Source organism: Podarcis cretensis (genome assembly GCF_951804945.1).
Source record: "Podarcis cretensis genome assembly, chromosome: 11".
Classification (NCBI taxonomy): domain Eukaryota; kingdom Metazoa; phylum Chordata; class Lepidosauria; order Squamata; family Lacertidae; genus Podarcis; species Podarcis cretensis.
This window is the reverse complement of record NC_137180.1, coordinates 22735472-22758556: the sequence shown is the minus strand read 5'-3', so window position 1 is coordinate 22758556 and position 23085 is coordinate 22735472. Positions and strand designations below refer to the sequence as shown.

General features: G+C 43.5%; 1 protein-coding gene and 1 long non-coding RNA gene across 3 annotated transcripts in view; one reads left to right on the top strand and one right to left on the bottom strand.

The window, feature by feature from the left end:
* LOC307226845 overlaps window positions 1-4299 on the top strand; it is a 137456-nt gene extending 133157 nt beyond the window's left edge. The window contains exon 2 of the long non-coding RNA XR_013843573.1: window positions 550-4299. This is a non-coding gene — a long non-coding RNA (uncharacterized lncRNA). The remainder of the gene's footprint in view (window positions 1-549) is intronic.
* A 770-nt stretch (window positions 4300-5069) lies between these two features.
* On the bottom strand, window positions 5070-21830 carry REEP5 (receptor accessory protein 5). Of its 2 annotated transcripts, none has more exons than XM_079995879.1 (5): window positions 21513-21830; window positions 19768-19861; window positions 8298-8436; window positions 6936-7104; window positions 5070-5441 (listed from the first exon to the last, which is right to left on the bottom strand). In XM_079995879.1, the coding sequence occupies exons 1-5, from the start codon at window positions 21628-21630 to the stop codon at window positions 5392-5394; spliced, it is 570 nt and encodes a 189-aa protein (XP_079852005.1). In that variant the 5' UTR covers window positions 21631-21830; the 3' UTR covers window positions 5070-5391. The 2 variants fall into 2 exon arrangements, with proteins under 2 accessions (XP_079852005.1, XP_079852006.1); XM_079995880.1 differs by lacking the exon at window positions 21513-21830 and adding an exon at window positions 20118-20164.
* Between the last annotated feature and the right edge of the window lie 1255 nt (window positions 21831-23085).

The window sequence follows — 23085 nt, the reverse complement described above, 5'->3', positions numbered from 1 at the left end:
ACCTTTAGACCAAATATGTATATATTTTTTACCATATTTGTATGGTTCTAGCGCTGCTGCTGTGACCTGCCTTAAATGAGGCTGCAAATCAATAGTGGGTCCTAACCTACCAGTTGAAGACCAGTAGTTTAGTCCTCAATATCAGAACCCACAGAGTGCATGATTTTAAATTTGCAAAATGTGAAGGTTTTGCTAAATTCCCCTAGATGGCAGCAAGGTTAAACATGACTTGCTCAGTGGAAAGCATGCTGTTGAACTTGCTCTCTTTTAAGTTTCCTTAGAGCATTTTTTAAAAATTGCCTTCTAGCCTAGTCTTGTCTTTAAATGACTTAAGTCATATCATGTTTGCAAATACTGCTTTCTTGCTGTTGTCATATTTCCAAAATGTCAGGGTGACACAAAGGACTTCTTTATACATTATTTTACAGAAAGTAATTTGTGTAGGAAAAAGTATGTAAATTGCCAAGTGGAGGGATTTATGTGTTATTGGAAGAGGCTTCAACACTGTGCTTTTACAGCAACTCCACAATTCTTGACTTAAAGGCCTAGTTATAGAGAAACATTTTCGCCTGACGCCCGAAGATACGTAATGAATGTGCCAAGCAAGCCTCCCTGGGAAGAGCATCCCACAAGCAGGGAGCCACCACAAAAAAGGCCTTTTCTCATCTTGCTGCCCTCTGGATCTCTCGCAGAGAAGGTGCACATAGTAGGACCTCGGATGATTTTTGTGGCATCCGGGTTAATTCATATGGGGAGAGGTGGTCCTTGAGGTATTGTGGTCCTGAGCAGTTTTAAGGCTTTATAGGTAAAAACCAGCACATTGAACTGGGCCTGTAAACTAATTGGCAGCCAGTGCAGTGCTCAAACCGTCTTGCCCCGGTGAGCGACCTGGCTGCCAAATTCCACACTAGCTCGAGTTTCTAATGTGTTGCAGTAATGCTGCTGCTTAGCTGACAGAACAACCTAAAATGCTGACCCTAAGAATCTGTTGGTGGCATTTTTTGAAATCTGTTTTCTGGGCCACCTGCTATATCATTCCCAGAATTCAACTTCTGACGCACATTCAGAGGCTTCCTTGTGTTTGCTGTACCTTCTGCATCTGTATTTAAAGTGTGCTTTGCAGCTTTGCATCTATTTAAAGACTTGCCAGAAGCATTCTGCTCAAGGGAGTTTACAAAAAAAGAGCAATCAGACTACATAAAACATCCAATGTCATCATTTAGTGTTATACTAAAAGAACCAAGCACATTTAAAATATACAGTGAGAACTCTATCCAAGTCCGTAGAATTTATAAAATGAATCCAAATATTTGTCTAAAGAAGGGATGTTTTGCAGTGATGGCTGGACATGGGATTACAGTTTCATGGTACATACCATCTCTTGCTACATTGAGGTCAAAGTCAAGCAACATTCATCATGAGACTTTTTTACCATTTCGGTTTCATGTCACATGACGAATGTGATGATTCACATGGTGGAAAACTGGTGATTTTACTACATTAAAAATTAAAATTAGAATGTGGGGTTGAGCAAAGTAGCGTGGTTGCTGTCTGTCTGTTAGTCTTGCTTGCATTCTGTTTTGTAAGGAGGGGAGAGTGCTGTTGAATTCAGGTCCTGCTTGTGAGCTTTCTGTAGGCATTTGCTTGTCAACTGAGAACAGGGTGCTGAACTAGATGGGCCACCGGACTGTTCAGCAAAAGCATATGTTCTTAAGGATTTTTAAAAAGGGTTCTCCCCCCCCCCCCCCCGTCTCTTCTGCCCAAACGTCTTGAGGACTTGTGTTTCAAGTGCAGCTTACAGGGCTACCATAAGCTATGGCTGCTTTGGCCTCTTAAAAAGAGCATCAGCAGGGAACTGAACATTATTGGACTCTGGATAAATAGTATATTTCAAATTCCTTTCACTTTTCCCCAATTGTGTTTAGTATACATATCACTCTCCCATTTTATCTCTTAATCAGAGGGGTTAAAAGCAAGAGGGCTGCCTTGGTCAGCTCTAAAGCAAAGGAGAGGAATAAAATGTTCCCCATAAATGCAAATATTTTATCCCACAAAAAGAGATATGACTGAACATTGATGGTATAAACTATTTGAAACCCTCCACACTTCCCTCTACACCCACTAGTGAATTTTCTTAGCCCTTTTTACTGTGCAGATGAAGAGCTCAACTGTGAAGATTTAGCCAGGTGAGTTTTTGCAGTAGTATATTGGAAGAAAATGAATTTTCGCATAATTCTTAATTCCTCTACATGCAGTGTGAATATAGTCTGTGAAGAAATGTAAAAATCACATTAGGTTAAGATACTGTTCTTTATTTGTTTGCATTCTTCTACGTACATTACATCTTCAGCACAAGCTGGTAAGGTATATTAACTTTTTCAAGCACTTGACAATAATTTTTGTGTGTGGATCCAGAGCTGCCCTTTTACAAACAGAACACCTCCCATTTGTGGAAGGGACTGAGATCTGTCAGACATACCTACTGCAGGAGGGTGGATGGGAGAGATGGTCTTAACTTATTTTCTTCTGCAAGCCCCCCTTGTGTCTACCCCCTAGTTCTGAAGGGTCCCTGAACCTTCACTAGCAGATTTTGGGGAGGTACAGGTGGCTGTGAGGGGACCCTCTTCTACAATGGCTCAGAGCATCCTCTGGCTACATCAGGTTTGGTGCAGTTTTTTGTATGTGATGGATACATTGATGTAAGGCTGCTGATACTTCTATGTTTACAAATTGAAGAGATACTTTCAATGTATATATAACTAGATTTTGTTTCTATGTGAGGATAAATCATCTGAGCTTCACAAATTTACACTTGCTTGCACCTTGCCCTACAATCTATCTAATATGGCAGCAATTTAATCAGTTCAGCTTCCACATAAAGTACTCAAAAGCACGTAAAAATGCAATAGAAATAAAACATTACAGCATGCAAGACTGCTCTGCAGCTAAAACGTTAGCATCTTCTGACTCTTTCAATAGTTTTAAATGCTTATGAACAAACATGAAGCCCACCAGTGTGGACTTATTTTGTCATCAGTTTCAGGGTAGTTTAAAGCTGGCACAAATAATTTCCAAACTAGAAACATCTGCTAAGGGTGGACGCACTAGCTAAATTGTTCCTCTGTTGTTACACAAGACCTTTAAACTGGTGTTTCACGTTTGTAATAGGCAGTAGCAGCACTTTACAGGTCTACTACCAGAATGGAACAAACTTGATTGAGAAGCATATACATCAACCAAGTGTTAACTACCAGCACATCATTCCTTAAGGATGTAGGGATGCACATTACCTCACCCCTTCACCTGCATTCTGTACATATGTATATCATGTGCTTGCTTGGATGCACATCCAAAGCATTTGTATCAAACATGAGGTTTAAAATACAGTACTCTGACTTTCCTTTGCTGCTAAATCTCGGTTAAGTCAAGGGGCAAGTCCTTTCCCTCCACATCTCTCTACCTCTGTGCTGATTTGGCATTAAGTAGTGCTACCGTTCGGACACTGGTCACCAAGAGAAAAGCAGTGCAATTGGCTTAATTAGAAGATATGGTGGTGAACACTAGCTTTGATAGTATAGAGAATAGGCTTGTTATGACTCTTACATTTGAAAATGAAACCTTGGTAACAGGAACAGTCTGGCTACCAAATAGGCAGAAGCTGGTTATTACCATTCTGTCTTGCTTGCAAGGGCATGTGGCTGTTCCTTGGTAGAGGCAGAATGCCAACCTAGATGGCTGTTTTGACTGAACCAAGCCAGGCATTACATGTATTGATTAGTTTCTTTTCTACAAAGTTGCAGGGAAGCTCTTTCGATTTTACGTGCAAAGCAGATTTCAAATAACCACCAGTAACACTCTGTGCCGAGCCCGATAGGAAGGAATGGATGCTGAAGAGGGACAGCGTTTGGTAGAGTATATCAGGGTGCTTTCCAAAACGGGGTTTAAAATCACGTCCAAACAGCAGTTTAAAAAAAACAACAACGTATACAAATATTAAAGAGGCCTGTTTTGGCCGATACCCTGTTCACTAAGTTCTGTTGCAACCACTTCGATGCTTAGTGTTGGTATGACTTGCTTTGCTTCTTCAACTGTCCCAATTAAAAATCTCATGTGTAATGATAGCATTTATTTATGCGATACCTTCTTTCCTCATTCTTTCTTTGTCACATAGGTGTTATTTATCCCAGACACAATATCTCCGTTTTTGTCTCATTACCTATAAATTCTTTTAAAATTATCCTAGATATTTTTCAAATCTTCAGTATTTTTTCAACGTCTGCCTCTTGTGGATACTACTCTTATCTTTCTTTTTTAAACAGTCACATGTGTAGTAACCCTAACAATAGGTGTAAATCTACCTGTTTTTCTTTATAAGAATGCATCATCATCCTTTGGTTCCACTGGCAAGCCTTACCTAAAAAGAAACAAGCAAGGCTTTTTAATGCCTAGAGAGAATAACTGAGAAGGGCCCAGGAGCACCTGCTAGCTGCCACATAGTGAGACCTTGGTTATTGTGGTTTTTGTTGTTGTTGCAAATATTCATGAGCATACTTCAGCGTACATCACACATGTGCAGTAGGAGGCTCCACTGCAGAGCAGCTATTCCACAAAGGCCACAGGATAAGGCCCAAATGAGTGTACAGACCTCGGCATCATTATCCCACTTCCTTTTCACATACATCCATTCGGTATGTATATTCAACCATTGCAACTCTGGTCATAAACAACAAAGTGTTCTTCGCGGTGTTTTAAGGACAATTCCCATAGATACACACTCTTGACGAAATACTGCAAGTTACAAGCAGTCTGTGCAACGATAAGGAATATTTGTGTTCAGCACCATACATAACCAGTCTTCACTGTTTACAACACGGTTAGAGGTGTAAGTGTAAGAATACACATTAACATAAGGCTTTTTGATTTTTTTACCTTCTATATGCAGAAACACACTGGCATGAAAAGCATTTGTCATTACGCTTTGCTATCAAACTACATTACAGTGGGAACCTGTCAGATATGCAACAGAGCTTTTACCATGGACATTGCATGCACAAAGAAACAAAGTGTAATAATGGTCAGAACCTGGGGCATACTTTATTTAAAGTTTACGTTAACTGCAAGACAAGACAGTATTGAAAGTCCCTTCTCTGCTCAGGGGATGAATAAACTAATCTGTAAGCTTTAGATGCTACCCACTGCACTGGTTTTAAATAAAAATGCTTACTTTCAATACAGAGAACTGCAAAAGCAAGCAATCTTACAACACATTCCTTTAATAAAATAAAAAAATGTTTACAAGGCAACAAGATTCAAATTACTATATCACAGTCCCCAGTAACATCAAGCTGCATAAGGGAAGTGATGAGGAAACTTATCTTCCAGTTAACCGTTTTAAGTGCTCTTCTTCTCGTCACCCAGTAAATTTATTGTTGCTTTTTTAGCTGAAAGAAGAAGAAGAAAGTGGCATTTATATATCGCACAACAGTATTTCTCTGGCCAGCTTACAATAAAACAAAAGTAAAACCATTTAGCACAAAGAGAGCCATAACAATGTATCATAAAAATAGCAGAGATAAAATCTATGTAGAGATAAAATCTCACAGCAGCACCAAAATGTTTGCTAATCTTGAAAGATTAATAAGACTCCAAAAAATCGGTAGATCACTAAAAAAAACCCCCACAACCCTTAAAATCAGGAAGCCTGGGGAAACCAAGAGGTGTTTACCTGGTGCTGAAATGATCACAAATGCAGTGGACATTCCAAAAGAGGTGCCACCCTCTTTGGTACATGCCCACCATATCTTGTTTGGCAAAGACAAAGGAGCTTTAATTATAATGGCATTGCTGAATTACTATTGTTCAGCAGCTGGAATTATCGCAGCTCTGGAAATGCCCTCCACATCAGTATTCTGAGTTATGGGTGTGCTTTTTTTTAAATGGCCCAGTGCTAAAAACTCTGCAACCTGTCTAAATTAAGCAGATTTGCATATATTTGCATACTATTGTTTATCTTGCTGCTGTTATTCACGCAGAACAACAAGGTGGCTGAGGAAACCACACCTGTCCTGTGGGACTTCTGCTGAACCCCAACATTTTCTCCCCTCCCATATTTGAGATTTCATAAGGTATTTTCTGTGCAACTCAAAGACTCATGGGCCACACAGCAGGGATGGGAACCTGTACTCCTCCAGATGGTGTCGAGACAACAGTTTCCATCATTCCTGACCATTGGCCATGCTGGCTGAGGCTGATGAGAGTCCACAACATTTGGAGGGCTTCACTCCCCTGGGTTAGAGACTTTGTCTTTGAAAAACGAGTAGGGATTTTCAGCATCAAGTACCTGATTCGGTGCTTATTTGATGCAATCCCAGGTGTCCATGAAATTTGCCACAACTGCTCAGGTCAAAGCCAATGCTACTCACTATGGTCAAAAGAACACAGACACATCCCATCAAGAGCTACTTGGGTTTTATTGTGTCTCTTCCTTAACATAATATGGCAGTAAATCGTATGATTTAATTCAAATAAAACAGACCCACATGCCATAGTAGAGAGCCAGTGTGGTTAAGAGCGGTGGACTCGTAATCTGGTGAACCAGGTTCGTGTTCCCGCTCCTCCACATGCTGCTGCTGGGTGACCTTGGGCCAGTCACACTTCTCTGAAGTCTCTCAGCCTCACTCACCTCACAGAGTGTTTGTTGTGAGGGAGGAAGGGAAAGGAGATTGTAAGCCGCTTTGAGACTCCTTAGGGTAGTGATAAAGCGGGATATCAAACCCAAATGCTTCTTCTTAGTACATCACACCGCATCACTTCTCTCTCTCTCCCTCCCCCCCCCCCACCTTTGTTCAAAACCAGCTGCATATTCACAATTATCCACAAAGTAATCTAGCCAGGGCAGAAAAATTATTGGAATAAACTGGCCCTATAGACCTCACCTTCTTTAGTAATGGTGTCTGCTGTCTCTGCAGCTTTGTCTTTCAGATCCTTTACTACGTTATCCAGCTGAGCCTCATGCTTCAGGAAGAAGGGGCGGATAATTCGGTGGTAAAGCAGCTCTGCCCCATTTGAGGGACTTGGGGCCATGCACCATACCAGAAATCCACACTGCAAAAAAAAGGGGGGGGAGGAAAGAACCAGGAAACCAGATTTTATCACACTGCCTATCATTAGTGGCATAAAAAGATCTGTAATCCTCATGTCAGGACAAGATGGCACAGCATATGATCCAAGACACAGAGCTATAAGTCCAGAGTCCCCGTGTTTGAATTTCACTTCTGCCATGGCAATAGATCATAGAATCATAGAATCATAGAGTTGGAAGAGACCACAAGGGCCATTGAGTCCAACCCCCTGCCAAGCAGGAAACATAAGCATGTCTGGTGCCTCTGCTTCGCCCCCCCTCCCCCCCAAAATACAGGGCTGTTGTAAGGATTGCAGTAAGGTAATGTAAGGTAATGAAGCACTTTGAAAACTCTAAAGTGCTGTATAAATACTACATGTGTGGTTCACATTTGATAACCCATGCAAATGACACTTATTGCAACATGCACCTAAGAGTTATTTGACACAGTCCTATGCTGAAGCCAATAAGCAGAAAGAATGCCTGTTCAATCCTATATGAAACCTCCAAGACCAGTGACTAATATTATGAATATTAGTTAATGGGAAGCAGTAGCAGGAGAAGACTCCTGCCTTCACACCCTGCTTGTAAGATGCTTCCTAGATGCAGCTCTGTGGCCACTGTGGGGAACAGAATGCTGCTCTAGACAGGCTTTTGCTCTGATCCAGTAGGTCACTTCTTAAAACCTAGGGAATAAATTGGTATGTCTGTACAGGAGGTGGTATAAAGCAAGCGCCTGCATCACGGATTTTAAAAGCCAAACGTAAGAACCGAAAAGAGTCTTCTTGGATCAGACCAACAGCCCATCTAGTCTATAACCTTTTGTTCTCATAGTAGTCAGCCAGATATCCCAATGAGAAGCCCACAATCGGAAGCTGGGTGCAACAGCACTTGCCCTGCTTGTGATCTCCAGCCTGTATTCAGAAGCACACAGCCGATGATGGAGCCAGAACACAACCTTCATGGTTTGTTGCCTTTAAGAGCCTTATTCTCCTCTTTAAACCTATCTAAACTGGTGGCTATCACTACCCTCTTGTGGCAGTGAATTCCATAGGCTGACAACGCACTGCTCCAAAATTTTCTGCAGGCTACAGTTGAGGGTGCTCTGGTCCATAGGGTCACGAAGAGTCGGAAACGACTAAACAACAACAACAGTTGAGGGTACAAGCAAACATACCTTAATCATGTAGTAGAAAGGGAACCAGGAGAGAAAGATGTCAGAGAAAAATTCTGCTATGCTGAAGACGCCATACACAACCCAATAGGTCAGCCACTGTGTGTCGTCATCTTTGTTAGGGCTTTCAATAGCCTTGATGCTGAAAGAAAAACATTAAAAGGGTAAGTCAACTCATTCCCTCTACAACACATACACACATGGTCACAGATCTACCCCAGTTGTTGTCGCTGTTGATTAAATTTGTATACCACAATTCATCTCTAGATCTCAGGGCAGTTCACAAACCGAGTGCTCGCAGGCAAAGCAGCTGTCCTAGGTTTCCTTTTTTAGCATTATCTTTACAGTTACAGCTACAATCTTCTATAACATCTGTACTAGGGATACGAATGGGCTGCAAAACTGAACACATTCTACATCAATTTCCCACCAAAATCTGGTTTGCTAATAACGATCCTAAAAACAACCCTAAATGGTGGCGGTAAAATAACGTAGCAGATAACAATCACTTTTTAAACCCTGTTGGCAGAACATGGAGGAAACATCTTTTTCTCTATGGCAGCCTGGGGCAGTGGGGATACGTTATGCCAGCTCCAAGGCTGGCATAGCCTTGCAGGTGGTTTGAGGAGGTGGCATCCTGTTTGAGGCACATGATAATGATATGGTTGTGGTGGTATAAGCTACTGTGTGCACCAGTTTAGCCATACACATGATCAGGTAGCAAAGTTGTACACTTAAGTTCCAGTGATACCATGAAGATAAAACACACTTTGAGCAAGGGTAGATTCCACATGTTTCACAAACCTCAGGGGGTCCACAGCCCAGGAGGCACTCTGAAACGCTCAGATGCAGGAAGCCCAGTGAGAATGTACTCTCTCCCCATTATATTGAAAGGCTACCAAACACCTTGGTGGATTATGAAACATCAAGAGCTATTGAGAACCGCTCACATTATACGCTGTCAAAGCCAAAACTGCTGCTGCTGCCTCTTAAAGGTGAATAATTATTTTAATGATCACTTATGCTAAGTTATTCTGTTGGAAAACACTGTTCTTTTTCAAGACCAGACAAAGCCTGTAATTATGCCATTTGCTAGTGTTAACATATCCATTAGATATGAAAACCCAGTGCAAAGTGAAATCAAGCTGTTTCGAAGTTCCTACCAGGATACAGGAAAAAGACTTGCACCTAACTGAAGTGAGCCAATAGGATTTTGGGGATGTGGCAGTGCAGAGATTTATCTAAATCAATGTGACACTCCAGAAAATGGTTTCAAGACTAAATGTGTAGCTGTACCATATAGTTTTTCTTAGGCTGTTTCCTGTTGTATTAAGATAAATGTAGGCGTGGGAGTTTGGTGAGGCAGCTGTCAGTTGCCTCTGGCCATCTTGTCAGAACAGCTTTTCTGCTTCAAACACCACAAGAGCTTTCTGCCACAAGAGCTTTCTACAGGTGTTTGCTTCTTACTGCTATCCAATCATAAACTTTTTCCATTTCTTGCCATCTCCCCCATCCCCCCGCCCGAAAGGTATATTTGAACATAGCAAATACTTGTAAACACCTGCCCTTGATGGACCAGAAGGGTAGGTAAGATTTGAAGAGACTCTGAGACCGACTTGTAATATATATGTTTGACCTACAGAAACATGTAGCACTTCAAAAACAACAGAAGTTAGAAACTAGAAGAACAGGTTTTGTTCTGGGGGGAGGAGGGGGGTAAGAGAGAATGAATAACCCATCTGGACACTAAATTTCTACTCTGCAATTGGGAAGAAATGTTTAAGTTCCAGTGCTTCTGGGATAACAAACACATCCCACAATAATCTTTCCTGCTGTAAGAAGATAAAGGGCAGTGCAACGACCTTTCCCCCCACCCTCTGGGCAAGTACCACCACTCTCTTTTATTCTGTCCCCAAGATATGACTAACGTAGATAAGGAATAATATTTTAGTGATGTCTTGAAAGAGTGATCAGAGGGAGGATTTTCCTACTAGGTCAGTAAAAATGGGATGGGTCAAAAATGCTTTGAAGTGAAGCCACTTGTCTGCTGACCTGGGGCAAGAAGTGGTTGCCACTGAATCAGTTTTAATACGTTTGCCAAAGAAACATTTTGTTCCATTTTAAGTGCCTAAATCTCCCAGGCAGAGATCTGCTGAATCAGGACTTGGCTGAAGCTGTCAATTTATACCTCCAGCTCTATGGAGATAATCATATCCCAAACCAATTTCACTGGTTTTTCACTGGGGCTGAATGTACCAAGCACAATATGCAAAGCCTAATTTGGTTGAGCAAATGAGAATAGAAATTGGAGGTTGCTGAATTGTGTTCAGGAGGCCTTGGGGTGGGGAGATTTTGAAATTCAAATTAAAAGACTCTCACTAACCTAGATTTATTGGCAGGTTTCTTGAAAAGATGAGTTGGAATTGTCACACTGTTCTAACAACTTGACCCTCGAGAACAACTATCCAGTGTGCCCGAAGCAAATGTATTGTATATATTATGATCTCTAAGAAGACAGAGTAGATTGAAAGCTGGGCTATGCCCAAACAGTATGATGCAATGCATTATAACTGCAGGCTTGTTTTTAATGTCAAGCAGTTACTTAAACTATAGCGTCCATTCCGAAACTAATTCCTTCCAGATGTTTTGGACTTCACTTCTGACCATCCCCAACCTCTGGCCATACTGGCTGGGGCTGATGGGAGCAGCAGTCCAGAATATATAGTGGGCACTGGGCTGGGGAAGTCTGGACCGTAGCAACGTATATGAGGAAGCAGAGCATGATGCAGGCTTTCATCTGAAAAGATCACAGCCATGTGTTTTATCATAAGATTGGTGATCCACCATGGATGCCATTTTTTCCTCACTTTAGGTAAGGCAAGTTTGAAGACTGCTGTCAAATTTTCCAGTACCATACGCAGAATTCAGCACACTGAACAGGCACAAACAAACAGAGCTTCCCTTTCAATCCTTACCCAGTTTGCACATTGTGGTAAACTGTAGTTAACGGTTACTGTGAACACATTGATCTGGGCTGATCTGCCCCGTCCTGCTACCACACAGGGAAAAACATGCCACTGTCTCTGGCTTAGCAATTATGTCCAAACCAGGAATTATTATTGTGGGTGAGACATTGTATTATTGTATTATTGTGGGTGAGGAGGTCCCTAGTGGGTGAGGAGATCCCTGGTGAGAATCTCTGGGGTCATGGTTCGTTTCTCTCAAACAAACTACAAGTAAGCCAAGAACAAACATTGGCTACAGAACGTGGGGCCAGCCACCTGTCAAATTTATTTCCAGAAGATAATCATCTACAGCACGGGGACGTCAAAGCACCATGCAGTGTTTGCAAATAACCCTGCATAGTGCTTTGAAGCACCGGTGAAGCCTAGAGTTACCACCCATCAGCTGACAGGCAGTAACACCAAGCCTGCTTCAGGGATTGTCTTTGCAACAGAGTCTCCTTGTGCAACTGATCCAGTGGGCTTCCAGTTACCGCCTATCAGCCGAAAGGCAGTAGCTGATCGATTGTTGGGTGCCTGGGAAGCCCTATGTTCAGCTGAGCACCAACCACAGAGCTGCTTTCTGCAAGGATCAGCTATATGACCAAGTTTCCCATGGGGAACTCAGTCAAGTTGCCAATTCAGTGGTTTGGAAAGAAGCGAATGCCATGTCGAACAAAGAAGGAATTTTTTCTTTCTTTCCAAAGGAGGCACTGAATGCAGGACTCAGAAAGCCCTTTGCACAGTGCTTCCAAGGTGCCTGGCAGAGCAAGACCTCCCAGCCTTTGCCTCCCTTCACCTGGTGACATTAATTATAGGACAGGTGGCTGCAGCTTGCTTAAAAATATCCTGGTGGGTAAAATGAGGAGAGCTGGTGGACTGGATTAGGCCCATGGACTGGAGATTCCCCAGCCCGGTTTACCATAATGTCCAGATGAAGACAATGCCTGCAGTATGGAATTAGGCAAAGGCATTCTTGCTTTTACTGGACAGGGAAATTAATAACCAGGTTCAAAGAAGCTTTGATGCAGCCTAACATGAGAAGCCACATAGGCATGGGACACTATCAGCCCATGGACTTTTATGGGCAGCTGTTGTTTTAGTAGAGACACAGTGAACTTAGCAGAACGGTTTCTGGCTGACTTGAGAATACTGCAAATCAACAGCAGAGCACTGAAAAGCGTGGAATAAATTTCTGTTGCAAGAAAGAGACGGAGGGTATCTGGCTTTCCTTACAAGTCCTTCCCATGGGGCATTTACTCCCCCCCCCCCAACAGCACAATGGACAAGGAGGCAAAGTCACAAGAGTGACTTGAATAGTGTGGTAAAGGTGACCCAGGGATAATCACACACTCTCAGCCTAATCTACCTGATACACAATGGTCCACACATTTTGGCTAGCCTCAGATGGGCTACAATTTAGTAGAAAAGCCACAAGTGGCCCCTTGTTCCTAACCTTATGCAACACCTCTGCATGAGTCCTGCATGAGCCCTGCTCCCTTCTCCCAGCTTCTAGCAAGGATCTGGAAAAGGACAGTCCTTGCAGTTACACTGAGCTTCAGTTGATTCCCACACATTTTCCTGGCTCCCGCGTTTGCAGCAGGGGCTTACGTTTGCAGTGGGCAGACGAGGCATTGAGTGGGTCCACTGCCTGGGTGGATAAGGCACTCAGAGTAGACAAGGCTTTTCTCTCTGGAGCTAAAAGGAAAGGCTGGTGTTTGTTTTGGTGCTGGGTGGCTAAGGTGCCCTAAGCACCTCTGTCATCCAACCCCAAAGAGCAAGCTATGGCCTTTTGTCTCTGCTGAAGCAAGGGGTGGGATTGTCATATGTTGTCATACGTGTGGAGGAAAACCTTAAACAGAGTTCAGGAGAGTTCCCAAAAATAGACCAGAGGCAATAAAACTTCATTCAGCAGAGCTTTACGTGTGCTGAAGGCAAATGTAGCGTAATGGTTATCATATCCAATACAATCAGGATTGGCTCAGTCCATACAAAATCCAGTTGCAGCATTTATAAACTTAACTCAGAATAAGACTAAACCTTAACACTAAGAAACACCACACCAGAAGGAAGGAAGGAAGGAAGGAAGGGGGAGGGGGGGGAGAGAGAGAGAGAGAGAGAGAGAGAGAGAAAGAAAGAAAGAAAGAAAGAAAGAAAGAAAGAAAGAAAGAAAGAGAAAAGTAAAGACCCAGGGTCCTTTTGGCCTATATTTATAGTCAGCATGACTCTGCAGAATAGAGATATGAGAACCAGTTCAAAGCAGCTTCCCATAAGATATAACCCAAACAATCATTAACTCTTCTGCCTCTGCTTCTCTCACACAGAGAAGCTTCTAGTAACTTTTTGTATTAATCAGAATAGAAAAGAATAGGAAAGATCTTTACAATGTTTTCTGCACTAAGAAATGCAAACTGAGAGGGATCTTCCATCCAGTTGTGATACAGCCTCTAAAATTTCACTTCCAAGCAGGAGATAAAAGACCAGGACTCCTTTCCTCACCCTTGAAAAGGGAAAGGCTCCTCTTGTCACGGCAAGCATTCTGGGTGGTATTGCGGACCTTTTCTTATTAAGCTGGTTATGAAGAGCTCCTTGGGTAAGGTTACCAGACATCCCCGTTTCCCAGGGACAGTCCCCGGATTTACAAATCAGTCCTCTGACAAAATCCATCTATTTAGTAGCAAGTTGAAAAGTGTCCCCAAATTCATTGAAAAAAAATCTGGTAACCTTATCCTTGGGAGAAAAAGCAGGGTAACAGACGTGATAGACTGCTTCTGTCCTCTCCCAACCTACAGGAATAATTGTGGATCTACATGTGCTGTTTCTAAAGAGAGTTTGCCACAGAAATGCTTCAGAATTTACACGATTACATTCATTTGCAGCCCTTTTGCAAAACCAAGTAGGAATCCCTTTTTCCTCTAGTGCTCTGACCCACTTTCTTTTCTTTTCTTTTCTTTTCTTTTTTTTACTGTTACTTACATTAGTCTACACATACTTTCCCTCTGGTGTTCTATGTAGGTCATAAACATTCAAATACCTTTGAGATGCTAAATGAACTTTCAACTACTTTCAGTTTTGCCCAGTTATTTAGGCAGAGCCCAGCAATACTACGAAAAGAAAAGAAGGCTGATGCAATTAATGGAAAGTGATTTACCAGATGTGTCTGGAAGTCTGCAAAGTTCAGTCTTATGACAATACATGTGTTATAGAAATACAAAATTAAACCAGTGGGACAGGGTTCCCCAACTTAATTCGCCTTTTGCCCTTGCCTTGTACGGAGACGCTGGTCACCAATATAATTCAATTATTCACAATGAGGTGAGAAGGAACCTGAAAAGTCCAACAATGAATAAAAATATGCAGCATGGGAGATGTCTGTGCTGTTGGCTAACAGCTTTAGCACATGACCACAAGAGCAGAACGCAGTACAGTACCTAGGAAAATAAGATAGAAGGCAGAAGAGGAAGGTATGAAGGTATGAATCTACTTCTATTAAGACTGTGCCCCCCCCCCCCCGCACCATACATGTAAAACACATGACTTCTCCCAAAGAATCCTGGGAACTATAGTTTACATCTAAGAGACCTTTAAACTACAGTTCCCAGCATCTTTGGGGGGGAGCCATGTGTTTTAGATATAAGATGTGGATGTGACCTGCATGATCTGTAATTCTCTGGCATCAGCATAGGCATCTGCTTTAGGCACAGTGTTAGAAACTGAGATATGAAAGCTGGGAGCTAAATGGCACCTTCAACCTAGGTGCAACAATGGAATGTCTTTTTAATAACAAGAATACAAATCTGAAAATGAATAAATTGCAGCTAAAATATTATGTTCATTTTTCACATGGTCTAGTCCTTCCCCTGTTCTCCCCTCCTAATATTCTTAAGAGGCTCTCTCCTCCAGTCTTCAGGGAGTAGCTGGTAGTGGGGAGGCAGAAAAAGGCCCTCATTTCCTTCCGCTCTGCAGTTTTAATCTGAAATCTTAGGCACAGTACTGCGCCCAGAGCTCAGAAACTGAACACCCTAATGAAATTCCCTGTCGCATAATGCGCCTAGAACAATGGGAGTTTCGAACACTGCTTAGACAGTGTTCTGCTTAGATTGCTTAAAACACTGCCCATCGATCCATTTAGCTCACTGCAGTCTACAGCAGCAGCGGACAACGTATGGCCACATATGGCCACCTGCCTAGTTTCAAAAGAGAGAATTTTAGTCCTGTCTGTTACATAAAGTGTCTGAAACCCCAGGGAGATGTGCTGGAAGGTAACCAGCTTAGCACAGTCTCACCATAAGAGAATACTTTCCACAGACTTCTGCTATGGAACTCCCAAGATGAAGCAAACCATGTTGCAAGGCTCCGGCGAGCTATTTGCAGTTATCTTCACATTGTCAAAGTGACAACATAAAAACTGTTTGGTCCGGCAAAGCATGGACGAGTCAATAACTAGGATCATCCAGATGGCAAGTTGAGACTTAGCGAAACTTAAAACACCTTGGAAAACACAAGCACAGATATTTAGGAAGGCATTGTGTTAGCCTTTTCAAAGCTGAGCGTCCTGCAGTTTTGTGGTGTCGGAATTTTAAAAATCCTATTGCTTAACCCACTGCCGCTTTAGTTTCTCATGTACAATGGAGATCTCACTGCATCTTCACTAAACATATTAGCCTGTTGATTTTTTCTACTCCCAGGGCAAGCACTGCACTCTGAAAGTGTTGTGTGCTATTATCAGACCCACAGGCAACACATCACAGTGACAATTGTGCAATTAGCCTAACTGTGCAACTAGGCTACTTGGAAGCAATCTTCCAACTATGTGAAAAAAATCTATCACTAGATTTTTGCCCACGCTTGTCCAATGTAAACATGTCAATTCACCAGATTGCTACAAGAAGCCCTCCAAAAACAGGAAGTGTGCATCATTGGATGATTTGTATTTGTGGGAAGGGACAAGGAACATTCTAGAAATGACAGGGGCCACTAAGGCTATCCCTATAGCAAATAACTACTATGCGAGAAGCAAACAGATTTTAAAAATGTGTTTGACATGGAAGCACCCACTGGACTTTACTGACCCTTTCTACACACAAGGTTTCATACAACTAGCTTATAAGCCTATGCTAGGAATCTGCAATTTTAGAACTTCTGCCAGATTTAAGAATGTATAAGGGAAACTGCCTCTGCCTCAAGTTAAGACTTTGGTCTGCAGACTTCTCACCCTGCAGGATGCCGAACTGTAAGCCAGTTCAGGCATGACAGGTACCTTGGTTCTCGAATTTAATCCATTCTGGGAGTCCGTTCAACTCCCAAAAGGGTTCGAAAACCAAAGTGTGGCTTCCAATTGGCTACAGGAGCTTCCTGAACTCAATTGGAAGCCACATCTGACATTCGGCTTCTGAAAAACGTTCACAGACCGGAACACTCACTTCCGGGTTTGCAGCGTTTGGGAGCCAATTTGTTCAGGAGCCAAGCCGTTCGACTGCCAAGGTACCACTGTATCTCAATGACACTACTGCCTTTGGAGTGTACAGAATCACATTTGAGCCTGGAGTTGGTCTGTGCTCATATGTTTGAGTGAACTGGGGGCTGGAGAGCACATGTGACCACCGAGATTTGTGTGACGATGAAGGCACATTTTCAAGTTATCACCACTACAAGAATCTCCATGGTTGCGTATTATCATTCCATATGGAGATTCTGGTTCAAACAAACACCACCTTGGTACAAAGCCCACCAGAAGCTCTTTCCTCTCTCTCTCAACTCACATGGGGATTTTCATTATTTACCAGTCAACTCTGGGGGACTTCTGTTTTACTTTCATTTCTAACTACTGTATGTTTCCTATCCTACTTGAATGTCCAAGTGAATCCAATGTGAACATACACATTAGAGGATTTGCATGTACACATGCAAGCTTTTTGCTACTTTTATTAACCTTACTCATCATGAAGCCACATAATGGGAACAGCATTGATACCGTTATCAAATAGCATGCGGAGAATACTGCACTGAGCACTGGGAAGAGAAAAGCAGAATATACAGGTATGGCTATCACTGAATTACTGGCACTGGAACCTGTGAGGTGACTGCACTGAGAAGCATCACACTGCATTTCAGGCAATATGAATGCTCTGTTTTGGGATATTAGATCTGCAAGTGACCCATTTATACATGCAAGTCACTAAGTAACAAACAAGCACATGTGAAATACTGATGCAAATCTATATAGTTTTGATTTATTTATTGTATGTATTGTGTTTGTTGCATAGTTCTGTATTAATAGGCATCAATGCTGTTCGCTGCTTAGGGGCCTCCAGGCTAAAAAGTGAGAGAGGTGTGTGTATAGATACAGTGGTATCTCAGGTTACATACGCTTCAGGTTACATACGCTTCAGGTTACAGACTCCACTACCCCAGAAATAGTACCTTGGGTTAAGAACTTTGCTTCAGGATGAGAACAGAAATCGTGTTCCAGCGGCGCGGCAGCAGCAGGAGGCCCCATTAGCTAAAGTGGTGCTTCAGGTTAAGAACAGTTTCAGGTTAAGAACAGACCTCTGGAACGAATTAAGTACGTAACCAGAGGTACCACTGTATCTAAAAAAGTGGAGTGTGTGTGTGTATAGATATATCTATCTATATCTAATCTATATCTATATTTATATCTACACACACTCACACACACACACACACCCCATGTCATACTCACACTCTTATAAAGATACTGAGTACTTCCGCGGACAAAAAAAGTTACAAATAAGACAGGAGCTGACCGAGATACTGTTTATGAACATAAGCAGACAGATTTATAGGAAACATCCCTTCAATATATATGGTCAAACTAGATTTGATTTAGGAGATCTACAACTGAATCTTCTGGTGTTGAGGATAGCTCAGTCAGTAGAGCATGAGACTCTTAATCTTAAAGCCATGAGTTTGAGTGCCAAAGATTCCTGCATTGCAAGGGGTTGGACTAGATGACCCTTGGGGTCCTTCCCAGCTCTACAATTCTCTTATTCTATGCTGTCTTCTTTGTTGTTGTTAAAAGCGGCTGGGCTGGAGGATCTGAATTGACCACAGTGTGGGAGGAAGGCTTTAACTTTTCCCATTATGTGATTTCTTAATCGTAAATCTATAGCAATGGTGCTATTATCCCGGTGGGTGGGGGGTTGTGAAGAGAGAACACATGGACCCACATTGTCTCACCCAACTTCAGTTGTCTGAGAAGTGAAGCAAGGCTAATGGGGAAAGCTCTCTTTGATCTGTGCTGGCAATTTCACACATACAAGTTCTCACTTGATGTCGAGGGATAAAAAGACGCACATGTGAAAAAGCACCTTTAGCTTTTCCAGAACATACAGGTGCACTTAAGACAGGGCACTCACATGTGAAATTCTCACCATCCTTTCCCAACGCAGTGCTCATTTCACAAGAAGATTGCAAAACTGCAGTCTTATCCATAACGTTTAAGGCGCGGCTCTCATCCTAATCCATACCAGCTGTTAACATTCAGCCTTCAGTCAAGTTCCCATTAGATGAGCCCAAGGTTGTGGCAGCCAACAAAATGCCCTGTTCTTATGTGTATTAAGGCTACATCTTGTAAAGAAGGGGAAGACAGTCTAAAAACCCCTGAAATAATTGCTTAGCTTTGGCTGGATCGAAACTTCTCTTGTTTTAAAAAAATAGGAGGCCCACACATTTGCTCAAATACACCCCCCTCCCCCGGTTTTTCAAAGTGACATCATCAACATTTCAGGGCACAGAGCCAAAATTTTCATTGCAACAGAAATTGTCAAGGTAACCTTTCCTTCCAGACAGAGTTCTATTATTTCCAAAAGCTTTTGTGGCATTAAGATGCCTAAATCGTGCAAACCCATCACCCACATCACAGTCCATCTGCTCACTCCTCCGACTCCAATGAGTTCTGATTCTACAGCACAGGGCAATGGCAAGATTGGGAGTTTGGGGTCAGCCTACTGAGTGAGGCAAAAGCTTCTCACTACAGTGGTACCTCGGGTTAAATACGCTTCAGGTTACATACGCTTCAGGTTACAGACTCCGCTAACCCACAAATAGTACCTCAGGTTAAGAACTTTGCTTCAGGATGAGAACAGAAATCATGTTCCGGCGGCACGGCAGCAGCGGAAGACCGCATTAGCTAAAGTGGTGCTTCAGGTTAAGAATGGACCTCTGGAACAAATGAAGTACTTAACCCGAGGTATCACTGTACTAAGCTCTAAGGATGCTGTAGCCCTATCCCGGGAGGGGCCTGGCAAGTTCTGAAATTGCCTTAAGAAAAAACCCAAAACAATTCCTTGAAGGTTTGGCAGCCACTTGCAACCTGGCAAAAAAAAAAGAGGGAGGGAGGAGGAAAGGAAATCTATAGCACATGGCCCACCCTCTCCAAAGTTACCAGTTTCAACAGGCAGTTCCAGTACACAGAAAGAGGAAGAGGCTTCTCTCTCCGAACAACTTACGAGATGTATGCAGGATAAGCGAACCCAATCAAGTTGCAAAGGAGAGACGCTCCATAACCGAACACCAGATAGATGGCTAGCGCGGCACCAATGGCTGAGAAAGAAAGCAGAAAGTCAGTCAGGGTGGAGAGGAGCCCTCCCTAGGCCCACAATAAAGCAAAGGCTTGGTTATATAAAGATGGAAGTTTCCTCAAGGGCTGAGGTGGGAAGGAAATGAATGAATTCCTTCCACGGGGCTCAACCCACAACCACCACAGCCCCCAACGTAAAGCTGGAGAACCGGGGCACCACATCCTGTCTTCTGTTTACCGTGAAGTTTAAACCTCATGGGGGTGGCGGGAGAAGCTAACCTGTGATACTGAAAGGGTACATGGCAGATCCGAGACACAAAGCGATACTTAGTCCAGCCCAGACACGTCAGCTAGTCAATTACCATCTTGTGGGAGTTTCTTTCTCTTTCTTCCCCTCCTCCTCCTCCCCCGAATTTCTCTGAAGGCACCAGTAATTTCCCTCCAAAGGCATCAAAAGTAGGGCTGGGGTTCCCCTTCCTGCTTCTGTCGAGGCACAGTAATACATACAAAAATCTGGTGTGGTGGGTTGTTGTTTTTTTACCAACATGGCATAAGAGCAAGAGAGATGAAGCAGGAGGCGGGGGAAGGAGCTGGGCTGTTGTAACCTGAGACCAGCCCGTTTTTACGGCTGCTGGACATTCAATCCCAAGGGCTGAGACTCCCGCACCACCTCCTGTCCCCCCCCCCTTGGACACGGTGCCTAATATGTGCCTTCTCCTGCCATAAATGTCGCCCAAGAGGGAGAGGGAGAGAGGCAGGTGCCGAGGCCCAGAATCTCCTCCTCTTCTTTTTTTAATATTTTGTTATTGGAAATTTTATTTACAACAGAACACAAACCCCCCACCCCCCCAACACAGAAATCCACCCCCATCAGAGACAACCATAACAAACAACAAGCATAGTATACAACAATACAAACAACCAACCAAATAAAAGACTTCCTTTATCCTGTTTCTGGCATCCTTATTTACTTCTTATAAGCTGTTTCCTTTATGAATAATTATTAAGATTTTTCTAATTATAACTCAAATAACCACAAAGTCTCCTGCAGACATTAATCGAAACAAGTCCAGGTATGAATTTTAGGGCACTGTTTTGTGACGTATTCTGTGCATTCCCCCCATGCTTTTTGAAATTCTTGTCTAGTATGATTTCTAATTGCAATTAGAGGCCCAGAATCTCTTTGCCCCACTACCCAGGACCCCTGGCATCCTAGCGGGGGGGGGGGGGGGCGGGGGACGGAGCTTTCACTCCCATTATTGCAAAGCAAGCCAGGGTGGAGAATGCGTGGGGGGGGGCACTGGATACTCCCTTATTATGCAAAGCGTCTGTTTCAGTGCTAAGAACATTTACGGGCTGCTTTGCATTTTGGCCTTTGAATCGGCGTTGAGATGCCAGATGCAAACGCTTCAAAACAAACGAGAGGATTACAAATAAATAAATGCAGGGCCGTCGGGGCCGTAACAAAACAAAGGGCTTCTTTCCTCTCTTTCAGAAACAACCTCCAGTTTCATCGTTTTGGAGAACATCGCAGGATCACAATGGCCCTCGTCGACGTGATGTTTGGTTGTGGGTGGAGGAAGGGGGAGAACAGCGCGGGTCGCAGGGGAGGTTTTGGAACAGAGGGAGGGAAAAAGAGAGACGGCATCCCGGAGATGAGACGCCGCTCCTTACCAATGGCGATGAAGGACCTGTTCACGCCAGTCCTGTTCTCGATTTTTTCCAGCACGGCTGTTAGGCAGTTCTTCTCGTGCAGGAACTTGTCGAACCTCTGCCTCATGGACGCGGTCATGGTGGCGGGACCCCTTCCCTCTACGCTGGACAGGAGAGACAGAGGAGCCGAGGGAGCAAGAAAGCGGCTCTAGTCTCCTGCAGGCGCAATGCAAATGCAAAGCGCTTCTCAGCAGCTGGCGACGAACCCGGGCCTGCTTTGCTCGCGGAAGGAAAGGCGGAGAGACGTCAGGAGCAGCAGCGGCATCATGGGGGGCAACGTCAGCACAAGCCCGGCCCCGAAGCCCGCCCTCCGCCGCTTCGCCTCGAGGCTCTGCAAAGGAGCCACACCCAGGCTCGGCCGAAGCGGCTCGGGGCTTTCGCGTGGCTGGGGAGGCGGGGAGCCCGGGTAGAATGACCCACGCAGAAAAGGCGCAGGAGAATAGCAATAGCACACACCCCACCCTGTCGTTTGGAACCCCACGCATCGGCCTTTGCAAATCGAGGCCTTGTAAGAACGAGGGTGCAGGGGACTTGCTTATTTTTAGCAGCTTGGTGTTTTCTGTCTTTTCTGCCAACGTGCATGAGAGAGAGAGAGAGAGAGAGACGGCGCACAGCCACACCCACGCGTTCACATTCAGCATAGACGTAAAGGACAAGGCTCCCTCCAGATCTTGGGAACTGTAGTTCACATTGCTACAGTTCCCAGCACTCTTAACAAACCACAGCTCCTAGGATTGGGGCAGGGGAGCCAACTGGTTTAAATGTGTTTGAATGTATGGTGTGCGTCAGGAGTGCCAACTTGAATACAAAATTTGGGGCAGCAGGGGTAGCTGCCCCCCCCATCAAGTAAATAAATAAAAATAGTTAACTAACTGACTGATTGCAATGCAGATAACTCGGTTCTGCCCTTGCCCCAACATAAAGCCTTCTCCCTCACCTAAAATAAATACTGGCTACACCTATGGGAAGCAAGTAAGTCCCGCCCTACATAATCAATCACATGCATGGCGCACTCTATTTGAATGGCATTGTCCATCAACTTTGGGGGCGGCCTTCTCAAATATTTTATTTGGGGGTGGGTGAAGGGCCTATGAATTGGCTCCTATGGTGTGCATGTCACCTCAGTCTCCCTGCCCCCCCTTTAATTCACTGTCCCCTCTCTCCTCTTGCTTTAATATCCATCCCAATTAAGAATTATGGTCAACCTGAAAGCTTGACTGCTATTTTATAATGTTTTGCTTTGACCAAGTAAAAGGTGTTGACTGATTGTGCTTTCTCCCCTTTCCAGACCAAGAAACAGTACCTTTACTTTTAATGTATTATGTAAGGTACAGTACTGTATTTTACATAATACATTGGCTCTCATTGAAGGGTGCTGGTCATTTCTAAGGGATAAACAAACTGTTTCTACATCCACTCTTTCCTAGCCAGAAGAAAAGCTCCAGTAAATAGCTCGTCGTCGTCATCATCAACTTTTATTGTGCTAGCCATAGGCCATGGCATCATTAGGAAAAATAACAAGAGGAAAAACTGC